This window comes from Quercus lobata, chromosome 1, assembly GCF_001633185.2.
Source record: "Quercus lobata isolate SW786 chromosome 1, ValleyOak3.0 Primary Assembly, whole genome shotgun sequence".
NCBI lineage: Eukaryota > Viridiplantae > Streptophyta > Magnoliopsida > Fagales > Fagaceae > Quercus > Quercus lobata.
Genome location: NC_044904.1, coordinates 40,631,625 through 40,651,101, shown reverse-complemented (window position 1 = coordinate 40,651,101; position 19,477 = coordinate 40,631,625). Strand labels below are relative to the sequence as shown.

Sequence of the window (19,477 nt, the reverse complement as noted above, 5' to 3'; positions counted from 1 at the left end):
GTTCAAAGTGTCTCCCCCATTTGTAGGTATTGGGTTGTTTAATTGGGGTTCAAAGTGTCTCCCCCCATTTATAGGTATTGGGTTATTTCATTGGGGTTCGAAGTGTCTATCCCCGTTTGTAGGTATTAGGTTGTTTGATTGGAGTTTGAAGTGCCTTCGCCCGTTTATAGGTATTGGGTTATTTGATTGGGTTTGAAATGTCTCCCCCCATTTGTAGGTATTGGGTTGTTTAATTGGGGTTTGAAGTGTCTCCCCTCACTTATGGATGTTAGGTGATTTGGTTGTGGTTTGAAGTGTCTTGTAGGTCAAATATGGGATTGTGATGTTGCAGCAGTGGAGTGTCTTCTATACTCACGGGCATCAATATCATGATGGGAATGACGGGCTTGGAATTGGAGCTACTAGCTTGAGTGTCGAGTTTAGGTTCTCTTTCCAGCCTTCCTTTAGATCTTGACCAGACTCTCCTCTAATGACAGTCATCCCCAACTCCAATTGTGATTGGAAGAGCCGTTAATTTTTTGTTCAATGCTCGAATAGGGTGTGCAGACCTGACGAATGGGATAGCATAGGGGATGAGTACGACAATACCTAGGGTATTTTGAACAAGTCATGTGAGTTGTCGAGTTGTCCTTAATCCAACTGTATTTTACATATTTTACTAATCAGTCGTTTTTTTCTTTTTCATTCAGCTCAGGTTTGTCCATCCATTACTGAAGAAGAAGTAGATTTTCTTAAACGCGTCCTTGGTATTCCTCTTACGCGTAGGAGTTGGAAGGGGCTAGGTACTTTAGACAGCTTGCACGCGTTCTGTGTCGGTCCTTGTGAGAGACTGGAAAAATTGCCTCTCAAAAAAGAGAGTTTTTTGGAGTACTTATCCAAAGACCTAAATCCGGTGGCTAGGTTACGGAATGGGAAGGTGTTAGGCACCCATTCTACCCAGACAAAGTCTGGTCTTCTAAACTCTTGTGACCTATGTACCCTCTTTATGCATGCTATGAATGATATGTTGAACATGTGAGACAAAAACTAAATCACATAAGTTTATCTATGAATGAAGTCTCTTCTTTTGAAAAAGAATCAAATCTGTTTTGGTTGGTAAAAAAATTTGATTTGCCAAAATACTAGATCGGTTTTGTAGTATGTAGAAAAAAAAAAAGGTTTTTTGGGGATAAAAAAATTCAGTTCTATGTTTATTACATAAAATAAAGTCTTTTGATTTGAAAAGTATCAGATCTAAAAAAAAAAAAAAAGTTTTTTTTTGGTTTGTAAAAGATCAGATCTGTTTTGTGATTAAAAAAAAAAGGTTTTTGGATGACAGAAAAATTAGATCTCTTTTTTATATATTTTAAAAAAATATGGAAAAGATTGTTTAAGAAGAGAGTTTCACTCATAACATAAATTTATGCAGCATGAATTAACTAAAACAAACACAAACACAATCATGTTTAATCTTTTTCTTTATTTCAAAATATACATATGTAAAAAATTCAGATCTACATCTAAGAAAGATGCAGATCCGTTTTTATTTTAAGAAAAATTTAGATCTACATCTAAGGAAGATGTAGATCCGTTTTTATTTTAAGAAAAATTCAGATCTTTATCTAGGAAAGATGCAAATTAGATTTTGATTGAGAAAAATTCATATCTACATCTAAGAAAGATGTAGATCTGTTTTTATTTTAAGAAAAATTCAGATCTACATCTAAGAAAGATGTAGATCCGATTTTGATTGAGAAAAATTCAAATCTACATCTAAGAAAGATGTAGATCTATTTTTATTTTCAAGAAACAGCGCTGATCATATGGAAATTATTGGAATTAAGAAAGAGATCATGACGCTTACATAAACAAAATCTAGATCATGCTATAACCAAACAATGATTAACAATTCTTGTTATGGATAAAGGAAAACATTCATTATCATAAACAAGAATCATAAAAAGAATAGGGTGATTGAAAAAAACCTCTTCTATGAGCACTCCTTGTTCTTGAGAGGATGTTTTAGGGTTCAAATAAATTTATTCAATTATCTTTGAAACCTAAAACCCTAATTTAAGTAGCAAATATCATAGAGGGAGGATCAACAAAATTCAGCAATTTGAGAGCCTCAAAATGTGTGCCTCTCAGAGCATTAAAAAAAGGTGTTGAATTATGAGACCCAGTCTCTATTTATAGAGGCTAGAAAACTCTAATAAAATAACCCAGAAGTGTAGAAAGTGAATTGGGACTCATCCTTTTGCGAAAAGATCAAAAAAGGTGTGCCTTATCGTCACCTAAAGGGCGCTAAGCCAAAGCCCAAAAGGAGAAAATTCGGCCCTTCTAAAGTGCCGTTTGGCACTCCAAAAGTGCCAGATGGTGCTCTTGGATGCCGAGCAAAATTTCGTGTTCAAGTGCTCTTTGGACTCTCCTTCTAGGGTTTTTTGATCCGGTCCTCACAACTAGACATATTTTCATCCTTAGTCTATGATTTTTATCTCTTTTCTGGATAATTCGAGCTTTTTTAGGAAAAATTATCTTGTAGATAAATACCCTAAACTAAATCTTGATAAAGTTCAAATTATCCACAATTTTATTGTTATCCAATCATCCCTTTTATTCCTATGCATGCAATATTATTTTAAACAATAATTATCAACCAATCACAGAATTATTTAATTAATTTTAATTGCTTAACCAATCAAAATTAATTTAAATTAATCGTGTGTGGTTTACCCTACCTAGACACAATGCATGCTGACTATGCAAACTTGATTATGCGATATCTTTCGATCCGATGGTCCGATTTGGAAACCGAACATACTATCACGACTGATAGAATCTCAAGATCATTTTTATGATATGCAATGAATGAGTTAATGCATGTAATGCAAAACAAATTGATGCATGTAATGCAAGAACAAATGGATGCATGTAATGCAATCATGATTTTTCAAGTACATGAATGATCATTCAAGACAATCCCCTTGATTAAATCATGGGTGCAAAATTGAGTGTCTACAATCTTGTGTTGACGGATGAATCAGGAAGACTAGATGCTTAATCCAGATAGTGTAAGTGTCCTTCTGTTTATATTTGCCTGTCACTTTTTCAGTAGATTCTTCTATCTTAACCCTTTTTCTTTTAGAGATGTATCTAGGGACTAAGAGAGCTTTGGAGGTGAAGAAGGTTGAAGCCCTTCAGACCAAGGCTGGTGGCTCGTCAGCCTCTATTGCCAAGATGAGCCAGAAATGGAAGAATCAAAGCAACAGTGACTGTCCGCTGAAAGAGGGAGTTAATCGGCCGGTCAACTTGTGCCCGTCGGGGTCTCAAGGTATGCCTAATCCCCCTCGACACTAAGTGGGTAAGGGCTTAATGACATCTCACAGTCCCGTCATCAATGAGTCTGTTGCCTCCCCAGCTTTGCTAGTGAAAGACAAGCAGAATGCCATCCAAATGGCGTACTCCATCGTTAAGGATCCTGATCTTGACGAGTGCTTGGATCATGAGATGAACGTTCTAGGGGATTTTGGCCTTTTTGATTTGATGAGGATAAGTAGCTTAGTCGTACTTTTGGTTCTATCATGTGTTGTTTTGGTACTAACCATTTGCCTTCTACCAAGCTTCTGTATGGATTCGTGCACTTCAAATTCAGTGCACCGCTCAAAAAGCCGTCGTCAAGCGCTTGAAGACCCATCTGGAGGAAGAATATGACTAGCTAATGAAGTATAAGGAGGGTATGAAGACTCTTAGCCAGGAAGTCAAGGCCTTGATAGAGTAGGTGAAGAAGCTCGAAGGTGCCACCTATAAAGCAGAGGAGCTGACGAAGGCTAACGCCATCCTAACGACGGAAGTGACCTTTTTTCCGTGAATCCGTGAATAGAGCCAAGGCTGACGCTGTCGAAGAGTATAAGGACTTGCAACCATTCTTCAACTTGTTGGGGTCTCAATATGGTGAGGGCTTTGAGGATTTCAGGAAGCAAGCCATTGTCCTCTTCCCCAACATGGATCTTTCTACCGTATAGATCAAGCTTACTATTCCTCCAGCCCTAAACCGGACGATGAGGTTGTTGAAGTTAAAGATGTGGAGGGGGACACTCTCGAGAATAGCGTTACTCCTCAAGTGATGGAAGGTGATGGTCAGCCTTAAGTTGAAGAGATGGCGGTCAATGTGGAGAATGCTAACCCTACCGACATCGTGATCTTGCGGAAAGGTCCCATCCCTAAGATAGGAGATGATAGGTGTCATCCAGTCGGCCTCCGTAGGGATCACCTATATATCTACCTTGGAAATAGCTAGTGAATTTTGGACAGAGGATAGTACCTGGCTAGTGACAACCACGTGTTTTGTAGATGCTGCTTTGGCTAGACGATCAGCTTGCTCATTTTCTCCCCCTCGGGATCTGCACGAACCTAGTCGAGAACTTCTGGCTTATCCTTTCCCTAACCATGGTCAAGTACTCTTTCATTCATTCCCCTTTGGCCTTGTAATCTCCGTTGATGTGTCCAACAATGACTTGTGAGTCACTATGTATGACTACTAATTTCGTTGTTGGTTGTTAGGAATTGAAGGTGGAATGCCATTCTATCGAGTCTCCTTTGGGGGACTGAAAGACGACCCCAATTCCCCCAACATGTTGGTTGGACGAGCCATCCGTCTGTACCATCCTTGTTGCTAGTTCTTCATCCTCATCCTCTTTTGATGTGAACTCGACAACAAAGTCAGCCAAGGCCTGGGCCTTGATCGCAGTCCTTGGCTGGTGTAGGATGTCGAATTCACATAGCTCTATTGCCCATAAAACCAATCGTCTAGCTGTGTCAGGATTGTTCATCACCCTCTGCAATGGTTTGTTCGTCTGTACCACTACGATGTGCGCCTGGAAGTATGGCCTGAGCTTCCAGGTTGTCGTGACTAGAGTGAAGGCTAATTTTTCCATTGAGAGGGTTTCTTCCTTCCGCCGCCCAAAGTGCTCAGCTGGTGTAATACACCAGTAGCTCTATGCGGTTTTCTTACTAGATAAGGGCTGAGCTAACAGCCGTTGGTGACACGGCTAAGTAGAGGGAGAGCTCCTCCCTGGTTTTAGATGGACTTAACAAGGGAGGGGAGGCGAGGTTTGTCTTTAGCTCTTCGAAGTCTTCCTAGCAATCGTCCGTCCATTCAAAGGCTTTCTTCGGTATCTTGAAAAATGGCTAGCATTTGTCTGTTGCCCTAGAGATGAATTAGTCCTTTCTGTCAGCCACCTAGCAGAAAAGGCTGACGTGGTTGACGGAGCAAATAAAAAAATAATATAAAATACACTGTTGTCCACTGTGGCCATACCTGCTCAGCCACGTGTCTTTCCCACCCTAATAAGTGAACACGTGATTGTCACGTGACAACATTAGCAACTGATTTGGCGTGTGAATGTTGTGAACCACTCATCTCTTTCTCCAAATCAATCTTACACCATAGCCAAGTTCATTGAATCCCTTTCTCACACCTACGGCCTAAAATGACCATATCCAAGCTCAGCAAAACTCTACAGCCATCATCAGCCCACAAGGAGACTTTCCAGATGAAGATATCATGAGGATTGAGGTAGAATCTTGGAAGATGTATTTTGATGGAGCAACTAACCAAAATGGAAGTGGCATTGGAGTTCTCTTAATTTCTCCAAAAGGGACACACATCCCATTTTCTGGTAGGCTTAACTTTGCTGCCACATAATAATGCCACTGAATATGAAGCTTGCATTATGGGGTTATGAGCAGCCCTGGGTCTTAGAGTAAAAGAGTTGGAAGTATATGGTGACTCAGCCTTGATAATCTCTCAGATTCAGAATAAATAAAAGATTAAGGAAGAAAGGCTAATGCCTTATCATGAATGTCTTCAAAAGTGGGCCTCGAAATTCAGCAAGATTCATTACCAATATGTGCCAAGGATGCAAAATCAGATTGCAGATTCTTTAGCAATAATGGCTTCCATGATTAATGGGCCTAAAGAAGATGAAGCTAGACCAATAGTGGTGGAACAGAAAAAAGAGCTAGCTTATTGCATGTCAATAGAAGAGGATGAGGAAAAGAATGGAGTAGGCGAATGGTATTCTGACATCCTACAGTATGTCAAGGATGGAACATACCCAATGTCTACAGATAAGAATGACCAATTGACCATCAAAAGGCTATCTACTAACTATATTATCTATGGGGAGAGGCTTTACAGAAGATCATATGATGGAACTCATCTCCTTAGTGTGACTGCTAAGGAAGCACAATAGATAATTGAAGAGGTTCATGAGTCAAGCTATAGGCCACATATGAATGCACACATGTTATCCCGAAAGATAATGAGACAAGGTTATTACTAGACTACTATGGAAGCCGATTGTGCAGCTCATGTTCGGTGGTGCCATCAATGCCAAGTCCACGAAGATCTAAAACACATGCCACCCATGCCATTACATACTATGACATCACCCTGGCCATTTTCTACATGGGGGATAGATATTATTGGGAAGATTCACCCAACTGCATCCAATGGCCATGAATTTGTACTTGTTGCTATAGACTATTTCACTAAATGGGTAAAAGCTACCTCATACAAGATTGTGAACTCAAAGAAACTTGCTCAATTCATTCAGAAAAACATCATGCAGATATGGGGTACCACATGAAATTATCTCTGATAATGGGTTGCATTTCAAGGGAGAAACGGAGAAGCTACTATGACAGTTCAACATTTAGCACCACAAATCCTCACCTTTTTGTCCTCAGACTAATGGAGCAGTTGAGGTTGCAAACATGAATATATAGTGGATCTTGAAGAAGAGCACAAAGAACTACAAAAACTGGCACTTGCAATTACCCTATGCATTCTAGGGGTATAGGACATCAATTCGATCCTCCACAGGAGCCACTCCTTATTCATTGGTGAATGGGATGGAAGTAGTCCTTCCCATTGAAATGGGTGTCCGTTCATTGAGGACAGTACTAGAAAGTGAAATCCTTGAAGTAGATTGGTTTTAAAGCAGATATGACCAGTTATGCATGTTGGATGAGAAAAAACTCAAGGCCTTGTATCACATTCAGGGATATCAAAGGAGGCTCAGGAAAGCTTTTGACAAGAAAGTAAGAACTAGAGATTTGAAGTTGGGAGATTTGGTATTGAAAGAGATCTGAGCACAAATTCAAGATGCAAATGGGAAATTCAAGCAAAATTGGGCAGGCCTATATATTATCAAGCAGATATACTCCAAGGGAGCAATAAGGCTGATGGACTTAGATGCAAATCCTTTTACCGAACTAGCCAACATGGATCAATTAAAGAAATACCATGTCTGAGGTGGTAGTCTGAAAACGCCACGTTTGGAGTGGTTGTAAATTATGTTATTTCCCTTCCTAGGCTAAAAAAAAATAGAAAAGGGGGTAGGTTGAAAATCTGAAAAGGTGATCTACGTAAAAAGGAGAGTGTAAGTTTGAATTTTATCAACCATCTTGTTGGCTTTATTCTGTGCCAAATTTGCTTGTATTTTAGCAATTAGTAATCCTGTAGTTAGGTGGGAATCATGTAAGGGTAGTGTGTGAGAGAGTGTGAAGAAATCCTCAAGATTGTGCAAAGAAGTAGGGACTCGTGATTGGATTTCATGGGTGGCTGGCGGCTTGCAAGCCGCCAGATAGTTGCACATGTGCCAAGCATGCCAAAAGTTGAAGAGTCGCGCCAGCTGTTGCGCTACAGGACAAAAGTCCCAAGTTGGCCAGGACGTTAGCTCGCGGCTTGAACTCGCGACTCAACCCAGTCATGAGGTCAAGTCGCCAGAACACCCTGTTTAGGAAAAACTGACTTTTCACATTCCTTCTCACCCTACTATATATATACCATTATACCCATGATTTTGAGAGAGCTTCTAGAGAGAATTTTGAGAGAGAAACCCTAAAGAAAAACAAGATTGATTCATCCACAATCTTCACATAGAGACTCTTCAAATTCCTTTACTCTCTTCCTCTCCATTGTCAAATCCTTGAGAGATACATTACCAAAACCTTTTCTCACCATACCCATATCTGTGAGGAGGTCATTTGGTGTTTGGGAAGCAGTTAAGAAGGGACCAATTTCATATTGGTAGATGCTATGGTCAAGTAGCGGAATCCGGCAAGCTAAAGAAGAAATAGGTTCGGCGTAACCTCGTTGGAGTAGGAGCTTGGAGGAATTAGGTACATTGGGTAGATTAGGCTTGGAGGGTCTTCTACTGTTCATGTATCCCAACTACATTCTTTAGTGGATTATTTACCGCTTGGAGGGCGGCATAGAGGTTTTACACCAAGGGCTTCGGTTTCCTCTTCAATAACAAATCGAGTGTTGTCCTTGTATTTGTATCTATCTTCCCTTAATCTTTTCCATTTAATTTCTGCTGTGGATGTGAATTTATTTGGTTTAGATTGTTTATCAATTCTATATTAAGCTTACATTCATTTTCCGCACATTTATTGTTTGATATTAAGCTTGAATTGGTAATTTGTAAATTAGGGGTCTAAATATTCAAGGTGTTTTATACACTTATTGAACTTTCAGAGAGTAAAAAAAAAAAAAAAAAAAGGAGAGTGAGAGAGCCTGCTAGGTTGAAAACTAGAAAGGGCAATCTAGGCAAAAATTAAGGCAAATAAAAAATGAACTACATGGTGACCTGATCCTTCTATAAAGGGGGTACGTAGGCAACCATGCATTGGTCCGATCACAATTTTCCCAAGCCCACCATTTGCCCACTAAGCAAATTTTTTTTTTTCCAAAATTCAAAAAGTCCATTAAACCATGTCATCACACAAAATCCAAAACCCAAACCCTAAATCAAACCATTAAAAGAAAAATAAAATAAAATAAAATACCTTTTAAACCTAAACTCTAAACCAAGCCATAAAAAACCAAACCTTAAAAACTTGAACCTTAGATAGAACTTGCAAGTCCTAAATAATTCATAAACATAAGAGTTTCACATCAACTTTTAAAATAAACATGTTCAAAGCCAAAAATAAGAAGGTTATTTTGTCTTCAGTCTTTTTCCTTTTGGTTGATCATTTATTTCTTATGTGCTAGGTACCTTGTCATCTTTGTCCCTTCTTTTAAAATCATAGTTGCCATCATCGTGTTTTTCCCAATTGTCTCTAAGAAACTGTTTTCTCATAGTAACCATGTTAGCCTCCTTGTCAGCAATCTTGCCCACCAACCAATTAGAGTATTTTGCAGTTATCTTATGAAAGTGAACCTTGACAAAAGACTGATCCACTTGGTCAGCCATCTCCAAGCCCAACAACATGTTCCTTATAGAAGTAGAATTTGTGTCCACGGGAGTGAAAGGTTTTCTTCCTTTTCCACCAGGTATTCCTTGCTCATATTGGAACTTCCTTAAGAGTCTATCCGCCTTTTAGAATGTGGCCCTCCTTAATCTAACTATGAAGATGTGATTTGAATCTGGGGATCGCAGTAGAGGAGGTGTACACTTCCACCAATAACAATTCCATCGAATTGAAGCACTGGATTTCTTGTTCAGAAATTTCACCCAGTCGTTTTTAGTTTGACACTCAATTTTGATGACAGTCCCACTAAGAAAGCTGCTAAGACCAGAATTACCAACTGTAGGCTTGGCAATCATATCCAGTCTTTCCATCAACCATATCTGCAAAGTTAAGGGACTCCTAAGAAAGTTTTGAGACTCTCCACCATGAAATACAAAGTCCAATCCTAGAAGAGTTTCTTCCAAGATCAGAGAAACACTTATGGCTCGAGCATCTGCAAAACCATGCCTTCCAGAGCAAAGTAAAATTTTCCCATGAAGCATAGAGTCAAGCCAAAAACTTTCTGCATGTTGTTAGTCACTCCATAAGTGCGCTTGTTAATCAATCTTGAAAGAATTGCACGAAGACTCACTATGTGTCCTTCAATCATACTACTAGTGATGGAAGTAGGAAGACCTAGAGCATCAGACAAAAGTTCCCTATGCCTTGGATCACAAGAAACTACCACGGATTTCTTGCTCAGATCATAGCCCAGAATAGTGGAAAATTATTCAATTATGGGGCAAAGTTTAGTAGTTTTAAACTAAAACACGTGATCTTCAGGATCCCAGAACTTCACAGCGGCACGAAGGAAGTCCCACTTGATTTTGACATTCCTCAAAGCCTTAATTCCCTCTAATTTGTAGGCTGTAAAATTGGTCTTGATACTAAAATCAAAGCTACGAACCTATCTGTTGATATCATTAATTATTGAATGAGAAAAATTTTGATTGCTAGCCATAGATGATTTTTGCTTATGGTTACTGTGTTTTGCTAACTTTGATGCAAAGATTTTTTTTGCAGAGAAGATATTAAAATAAGCTACTTCAGTTATTAATCGGGTTTAAATAAGTTTCAAAGAGTTTGTAACTGACTAGGAAAGTGCTTCATGGTCATAAACGAAGAAAAATCTTTCAAAAAACTTGAAAACACAAAACACGCATCAAAAAAGCATGAAGAGTTGGCCCACTGTGTCGTAAGCTAGTTGGTGCTTTAAAGTGCCATTCGGCACTCCCTAAGTGCCAAAAAACACTCCCAAGTTCCGAACAACACTCAACTCCACCAACGCTCAATTACACTACTTTGCATTTTCAGGCACTCTTTAGATCCATTTTTGAGCCTATTTAACACTAAAAAAGTTTTTTTTTTTTTTTTTTTTTTTGTGGGTTAAACTAGGGCATTTAAATATGCCTTACTTTTATATATATATATATATATATATATATATAATCATCACTTGCATCACTACTTTCAAAAAGAAGAAGAGAGAAAAATGGACCAAATTAAGATTTTTCAAAACCATGGATTCATGCCCCAAACTTGGGGCATTCGGCCATGCCTTGTCCCCTATTTATGGAACAAGTAAAAAACATTCTTTCTTTTTTTCTTTTTTCTTAAAAAAAAAAAAAGGTCTGATCCTTTTCTTATCTAGTTTCATCTGCTGAAATGCAAGTAAGTAGATGATATCTGCTGAGCTTCTGTTGTCAACGAGCACCCAGTGGATGTTGAATTCCTACTCTGAGCATGATTACTAGTGGATCATCATGGGGTTGCCTAATGTTGCGACCGTCTCTCTCTAAGAAAACGATATCAGGTTCGTCATTCCTTGGCATCTTCACTGGAGGGAGTCATGAATGGACACTATTTATTTCTCTCTCATGGGATTTTTTTAGGGACTTCAGTGTTCCACCTGTCGTTAATCCTCCTGAGATCGTCTTTATCTCTCCTGCAGGAGGTTGGCTATCTCCTGCTTCTTGATCTTTGTCTTTATCGTCTTTTCGTTGGTATCTGTAGGGCTCCATTTTCCTAACTTACTTCTGTAACTTCCCTTACCGAATTAAAGTCTCCCCAAGTCTTTCAAATGTCTACACTCGTCGGTGCAATGCCTGTGGTCCTGGTGGAATCTACATTACCTGTTCTTGTCTCTTCTTTCTGCTGAAGTACAGATTGGCTTTGACCATTGCAGGGAGGGGTCGTCCCTTATATGCATCAAGACTTGCTCAATTGGTGTTGTTAGAGGAGTAAAGTTAGTGAACTTTGGCCTCCTATCCTGAAGTTCCTTCTTCTTTCCTGTGATCTACCTAACACTTCGTGTTTCCTTCTTCTTATTGCGACTACTGCTTGTTTCTTCGTCTCTCTTCCTTTTTACTTTCATTTCTTTTTCTAGCACCACATCTTTTGCATTCAAGTACTTCTGAGCTTTTTGAAGCAATTCCGCGACCGTTTTTGGTGGGCTTTTTGTGATTGAGAAGAAAAAATCCCCGAGTACCAACCCTGCTTGGAAAGCTATTAGGATGACTTGATCTTCAGCTTCATCTACCTGCAGTACCTCCTTATTGAATCAAGTCACATATTGTCTTAGCGATTCTCCTTCCACCTGTTGAATGTTGAGAAAATGACCGGTTGTCTTCTTGTGTCTTTGCCCCCCAATAAAATGATGAATAAAACCCTTGCCATGTTGTTCAAATTTTGCAATAGTTCTTGGGTGTATCTTGCTGAACCATACTCTGGCTGCTCCTTTCAGTGTCATTAGGAATGCCCTGCACATCACCTCATCTATGGTCATCAGCAACAACATCAATGTCTTGAATGATTCAATGTGATCCAAGGGGTCCTTGGAACTGTCATATGATTCCAGCAATGGGAGACAGAATTTCGGTGGGAGGAGACAATTCAGTACTTCAATGGTGAATGGTAAGTCCGTCCTTCAAATCATCCCATCCAAATTCTCCCAACCTTTATCCTTCAAGGCACTTCTTAATTCATCCATCTCCTTCCTCATGTTGCGAAGCTCATTTTCCATCCTGGAGGAATCTTCTCCTGAGATCTTGTCTCGCCTGTTGGCTTGGGAGTTTGACTCTTCTTCATTCTAGTTTATTAGGACATATGTGTTTCACATGTTAAGAACATATGTCATGATTTTATGTAATTGGCTTATCCTTTGACAAAACGCACTTTACTTGTATTTAGGTAGATTTAGGATATGTTTAAATACTTTAAGAATCCATGTTTCAAGATCAAGTGTTGAAGCCTTCAGTCTATCCAAGAAAACAAGTTGATTGTGCAAATTCATTAAAACTCGACAGCTGCATCTATTGAGCTTAAGAAAGCTGTTCAAAGCTCGGTGTGCTCGACACCTCCTATCTGTCAAGGTTTAAGATTTTCAGAATTCAAATCTGATTTTCTTAGGATCCGTGAATATGTCTTTGGGTTTTCTTTTCTCCTAACCCTAGACATATAAAAGGATTGTTTTAAGGGCCGTCAAATAGTTCACAAATTGCACAAGCTTTAAGCAAACTCTGTTCAAGTAAATTGTGACCGGAGACGAAGTTCTTGCCCTAGTTCATCTCTTTCTCTTGAAGAAGTTGCTGTGTATGTGCACCATAAAGTTTTGTGACCAAGCATCTTCTTGATCTTCATCGTGTGGATGAACTAAAGGACTTTCCAACCAAAAATCTTCTTAGTTGGTGATTGAAGTCGCGTACTAGGATCCGCGCAATTGGTTAGTCATGTACTTGGGAGTCGTGCATCAGAAAGGGGAACTGTCACTACAGAACAAGTCCAATTGGGTATTGGGGTAAGGGTTCAACTGTAGGTTGGTAAGGTACTTGAGATTCCTTTAATTGTAACCTCTTGTTGTGATAATAATGGAGTTTCGGGAATGGTGACCTGAAAATCACTCGGTGGGGATTTTGCCGTAAACAAATCACCGTGTTAATTATTTTCCGCTGCATAATTAGTTTATTGGTGATTTGTTTGTGCTACCACATTTTTGCATGATAAATTGATTAATTCATAACTTGGTAAATTAATTAATTAATTTCTATCACAAGTGGTTATTTAGTTTGTGGCCTATCAAGTGGTATCAGAGCAGACACACTCTAATTGGGGTTTAATTTTTGCTGTGTTGATCCATTGACCCCTGTTGTCATGGCTGTAATTGGCTTGAAGAGATCTTTGTTTTCAAATACATCTTATTTTTCTAATCTCTTTTTGGTTGAGTGTTTCAGAAAATACAAGTCTAAAAGTTATTTGAATTCTCTTACGATGACTATTGAAAAAGATCTTAGTGTGGCTAAGAAGAAACTAGATTGTCTCAGAATGAAAATGTGCAAAGGAGTACGTCTGAGAAGAGTGAAAGTTAAAGGCTTAGCTCGAAAAAGGCAGATGAGAGAAAGCACCAATCCCACTGATCTGTCATCTAAACATGAAGTGTGTTTTATGATGAAATCCACATTTAAAGTCATGGATACATGTTTGTGGTACCTCGACAGTGGTTGCTCAAGACACATGACTAGAGACAGATCTCTCTTCAAGACTTTCAAGTCTAAAAAAGGTGGCAATGTCACTTTTGGTGATGGGAGCAAATCTCAAATTAAAGGAAAGGGAATTATTTCTCTACCTGGACTACCAGACATTGCAAATGTCCTCTATGTAGAAGGTCTAAGGGTGAACTTGTTAAGCATAAGTCAGATATGTGATTAAGACTTCATGATACTATTCTCAAAGGGAAAATGTCTTGTTATGGATGAGTCTAGAAAGAACCTCATAAGCAGTGTTCGCACTTTAGACAACTGTTATGGATTGGTTCCTGATGCTGATATTGTGTGCAACAGCATTCTTTTGCCAAATGAAGATTTATGGCATCAACAGATGGGACATGCTAGTTACAAACATCTTTCTATTGTATCTAGGCATGAATCAGTCTTGGGAATACCAAAGCTTAGTAGAATGAGCAATGTGGTATGTGGACCATGTCAACTTAGGAAACAGACAAAAGCTAAGCATCCAAGCACTCAGACATCAGCTACATCTAGGCCATTGGAGCTTCTACATTTGGATCTTAGAGGTCCAACTAGAACCGAGTCTCTTGGTGGTAAGAGATACATCATGGTTGTGGTAGACGACTTTACTAGGTACACTTGGGTCATTCTCTTACAATCCAAGTCTGATGCTCCTGAGCACATTGAAGCTTTATGCACAAGATTGCAGAATGAGAAGAACCTGAAGATCGATCAAATTCGAAGTGATCATAGTAAAGAATTTGAGAACTTATATATGGAGTCCTTTTGCAAAAGATCAACCATATCTCAAGAATTATCTGCTCCTATTACTCCTTAGCAAAATGGTGTGGTAGAAAGAAAGAACAGAGTTATTCAAGAGATGGCCAGAGCCATGTTATACAACAAGGATTTGGCCAAAAACTTGTGGGGAGAAGCTGTTAACACTGCTTGTCATATAGTTAATAGAGTGTACTTCAGACCCGGTACCAAGAAGACTCCATATGAGTTATGGAAAGGAAGGAAGCCGAATGTGAAGTACTTCAGGATCTTTGGAAGCACCTGTTTCATCCTCAAGGATAGAGAGAATGTTGGAAAGTTTGATTCTAGGAGTGATGAAGGTATATTTTTGGGCTACTCCTCCACAAGCAAGGCTTATCGAGTATACAACAAGGCTTATCGGGTATACAACAAGAGAACTATGAAGGTAATGGAAACAGTGAATGTTGTTATTGATGAGTCTTCAGATTCTGGTTCTCAGAAAGGAATTGAGGAGTTACCCAAAGAAATTCTTCCTCCTGAGCCTAATGAAGTTCAAGAACTTATTGAATAAGAACCTGCATCTCCAAGTGCTCCTAATACTCCCAGTGTTTTGGAAGATTTTGTAGACATACCCACTTCACCAGATTCTGAGTCTCATGAAGAGAAAATACCTTCATCCAGGGTTAAATTAAATCATCCTCCAGAAGTTATTGTGGGAAATATGAATGAACTCACATTAAGGAAACGAACTGTTGATAAATGCGTTGTTAACTTTGTGTCTTATTCTTGTTATCTATCACAGGTTGAACCCACAAAGGTTGATTAAGCTCTTCAGGATGAAAGTTGAGTCAAAGCAATGCATGATGAACTTCTTCAGTTTTAGAGGAATGATGTTTGGACCTTGGTACCTAAACTGGAGGGTGAACACATCATTGTTACAAAGTGGATACTCTGCAATAAGACTGATGAGGAGGGCAATGTGATCCACAACAAGGCTCGGCTTGTAGCTCAAGGATACTCGCAAATAGAAGGAGTAGACTATGATGAAACATTTACTCCGGTTGTCCGTATGGAGTCCATCAGAATTCTCCTTGCACTAGCTTGTCAATTAAAGTTCAAGCTTTATCAGATGGATGTGAAGACTGCTTTCTTAAATGGATTGCTCAAAGAAGACATTTATGTGGCTCAACCAAAAGGATTTATTGATCCACACTTTCCAGATCATGTACTGTACCTCAAGAAGGCACTCTATGGGTTAAAACAAGCCCCCAGAGCTTGGTATGATCGGCTTACACAATACTTGATGTCATATGGGTTCACAAGAGGAAAGGCTGATCAGATTTTTTTCATCAAAAGAGAAGATGGCGAGCTGATAGTTGCCCAAGTCTATGTTGATGACATCATCTTTGGATCAACTAAGGATGAACTTGCTCATGGTTTCTCAAAACTCATGCAAGTCGAGTTCAAGATGAGCATGATTGGAGAGCTAACTCACTTCCTTGGGTTGCAAATTCGTCAACCAGATTCAGGTATATTCCTATCTCAATCTAAATATGCTAAGAATGTTGTGAAAAAGTTTGGGTTAGAATCTGCTAGTTTTTTCAGAACCCCTATGAGCCCAAATGTTAAACTCACTATTCACTTGTTAGGTAAAAGTGTTGATCCTTCTCTATATAGAAGCATGATAGGTAGTCTTCTTTACCTTACTGTTGATAGACCTAACATTAGTTACAGTGTTGGAGTGTGTGCTAGATATCAGGCTAATCCCAAAGAGTCCCATATGACTGCTTTAAAGAGAATCATAAAGTATGTCAAAACCACTGCTGAGTTTGGTGTGTGGTATAGCAAGGACACAAGTGATGTCCTAGCTAGGTACTTTGATGCTGATTGGGCTGGGAATGCTGATGATAGAAAGAGTACTTCAGGGGGTTGTTTCCACGTCGGTAATAATCTTGTCCCTTGGATGAGTAAAAAGCAGAACTCCATCTCATTATCCACTGCAAAAGCTGAGTACATTGCTGCTGGTAGCTATTGCACCCAACTCCTATGGATGCAAAAACTCCTCCATGATTATGGTATCTGCCAAGAACATCTCACTATCTATTGTGAAAATACCAGTTCCATTAACATCTCTAAGAATTCGGTTCAACATTCTAGAACCAAACACATAAAGATTCGACATCACTTCATTAGGGAGCTTGTCGAAGATGGTACTTTCACTCTTGAGTTTATTCACACCAATGATCAGAAGGCTGACTTGTTTACCAAACCTCTTGACAATAAACGCTTCGAATTCCTTCATCAAAACATTGGTGTTATCTCCATGGGATGATCTTCTTCTCTTTTTCTTTCTTTCTCATGCATCTGCATCTAGTTTTTATGCTTTGGTTGTTTAGCATGTTTTTGTTTGATTATTTTTCAGTTTTGCTTTGTTTTTTTTTTTCATATAAAAATAAAAAAAATTGAAAAATAAAAAAAAAATACAAAAACAGTGTGTGTTTTGTGTACATTGGTACTTGTGTACCTTGGATGGCCATTGAAACAAAGTCTTCTAAACTTTGTATCATTTGTAGCTTAGAGGAGCATCTCTATGCACAACTAAGCAAGTAAGCTTTGTGGCTCTTGTTTGTGATGAGTAAGATTAAGTTGTCTCTTGTACTTAACACTCATATCACTCTTTTTGACGAGAATGACTAAAAAATCCTAAGAGAAAGGCATTAATAACCATCTCATCACTGTTGCCCGCCAATCATAATATGACACCTATATGCTTCGACATAGCAAAAGTGCAGTATCAATGACATTTATGTGCTTAGGCATAGCAAAATTGAAATGTCAAATATCATTGAGTATTTCTTCTCTCTCTAATATGCCTATGCATGATATGCTTAAAAGAAAAATATACAAAGAAAAATCAAAAGCAAAAAGATCAAAAATGCTTTAAAAATGATTGCAAGCGTATATTCTAGGAGATATGGGAGTTATAGGATGTACCTTGAAGGTGATAGTCCTCATCAAGTAGTTATGATTGTGTGTGAGTTAAAGTGATTTTCTCATATCCCAAATCGTCATAACATGTATACACTTATGCAATCTTGTGATGTTTTTCACACACAACACGCAATATTCTTTGCTATTCTTGATACATGAGCAGGTACAATGTGATTTAGCCATCACAAGGTTTTACATGTGTTAATATATGCTCACTAAACTGTCTTGACTTGTTTTTGAAATATAAAATTGGTTAGACTTGTTTAGTGTGTGTGTGTGTGTGTGTGTTTCTTTTTGAAGATCCATGTGCTTAAAATGTTTATTAAGAGATGATTTTGAGAGCTTAATATGTTGACTGGATTATTGGTTGAGTTGCTTGTTGGATTGCATTCATGTCTGTGTTTTTCATATCTCGAAAAACTAGTTTTAAATGCTGGCTCGACACCTCCTCAATACCTTGCTGTCTGTCAAGCTTCTTCAGCTTTTTCTAATCGCAATCTTGACAACTGCTCGATACCTGGTGGATCGATCGAGCTTCTGTTCTTGATTCTGTTGGGTTGTTCCTCGACACCTCCTCGATACCTCAGCTGTCGACGACCTTTTTCTCGACACCTTCCTCGACAAATATCTCAATACATCTCGATACTTGCATTTGTCGAGATTTACTAATGGCATTATTTAAGCTCCCTGTGAGATCCGGAACTCATTTCACTCGATCTCTCTCTCGATACTTCTCTCTTTTCTCTCCCAAACATTCTCATCTCACTCCAATCTTTGTTCCTCAAGGATTCTTCAAGCTTTTTCAAGAATTTCTTCTCTTGGTAAGCTTCTAATCCTTTCACATTCATGCATTTCATGTTTTGAAACCTAGGTTTTGGGGTTTTTCAAAATTGATGAGTTATTATTGAAATTTTGGGATGGGTTTTCACTTAAATGAGTTTAAAACCTCATACATTGCATCACATTAGCATTATAATGGTATTGTCATGCATTTAGATGTGTGCTATCAGTTTGTGTGCTGATAGGTTTGGATTGGGCTGAGCCCATAATGCAATTTCTTTTGCATGTCATATGTTCATGCATTTCCCATGCATACGTACTCTTTTTAAATATACTTGTTATATTTGAAATTGCTTAGGACTTTTCTGAATGTCTTTCTTTCTCTCCCTCTCTTTTTGTTTACGTTAGTCTTGTCTATGGCACCTAAGCGTAAATCCACTCCAGCCCGGAACCCTCTTCATTCCGGAGCTTCTTCATCATCTGATCCAACCCTGTCTCATATTTGGTTTCGTGATGATGATGCCTTCAAGGCATTTTCGGAGAAATTTTCTAGACGAGGCATTCATTCTAAATGCCAAGTCATTCTGTCGGACTTTGCTGACACCAACCTTCCCTCTGTCATTTATAATAGGGGATGGGAGTCACTGTGTGACATCCCAGTCACCTGTCCTCTCGTGCTTATCTAGGATTTTTACTCCAACATGCACGGGATTGATCGGTCAGTACCTCTTTTCTTCACTCGCGTTCGAGGTACGTGCATTCCTATCACACCGCAACTTGTTACGGATGTGCTTCGGGTCCCTAGGATAGAGTTTCCTGACTATCCTAGTTGTGAGCGTCTGAGGACTGTGTCCAGGGATGAGCTCATGTCTGCTTTCTATAAGCGCCCTTCTGTTTGGGGTGAGCGTCTATTTACACCATGTAGACCTCTTGCTAAAGGTCCTAGATTCATGAACATGGTGATGACCTTTGTTTTGTATTCACTCTCTCTCTACAACTCCATTACAAAGTCTCGTGCTCGATTTTTGTTATCTCTTCTTGAGCATCTTACTATAGATTTCCCTTCTCATTTCATTCTGTCTATTATAGATGTTCGTCTAGATTTGGCGTCCCATGATAAACTCATCTCTCCTTCCGCTATCACGAGGATCTTACGCCATTTT

The 19,477-nt window shown here is 38.9% G+C and overlaps 1 protein-coding gene across 1 annotated transcript; it reads left to right on the top strand.

Moving 5' to 3' along the window:
* Positions 1-5,930: 5,930 nt before the first annotated feature.
* LOC115953903 lies at positions 5,931-6,233 on the top strand. The gene has a single exon (XM_031071729.1). It carries the CDS (start codon positions 5,931-5,933, stop codon positions 6,231-6,233), a length of 303 nt encoding a protein of 100 aa, XP_030927589.1.
* The last annotated feature ends 13,244 nt before the right edge of the window (positions 6,234-19,477 follow it).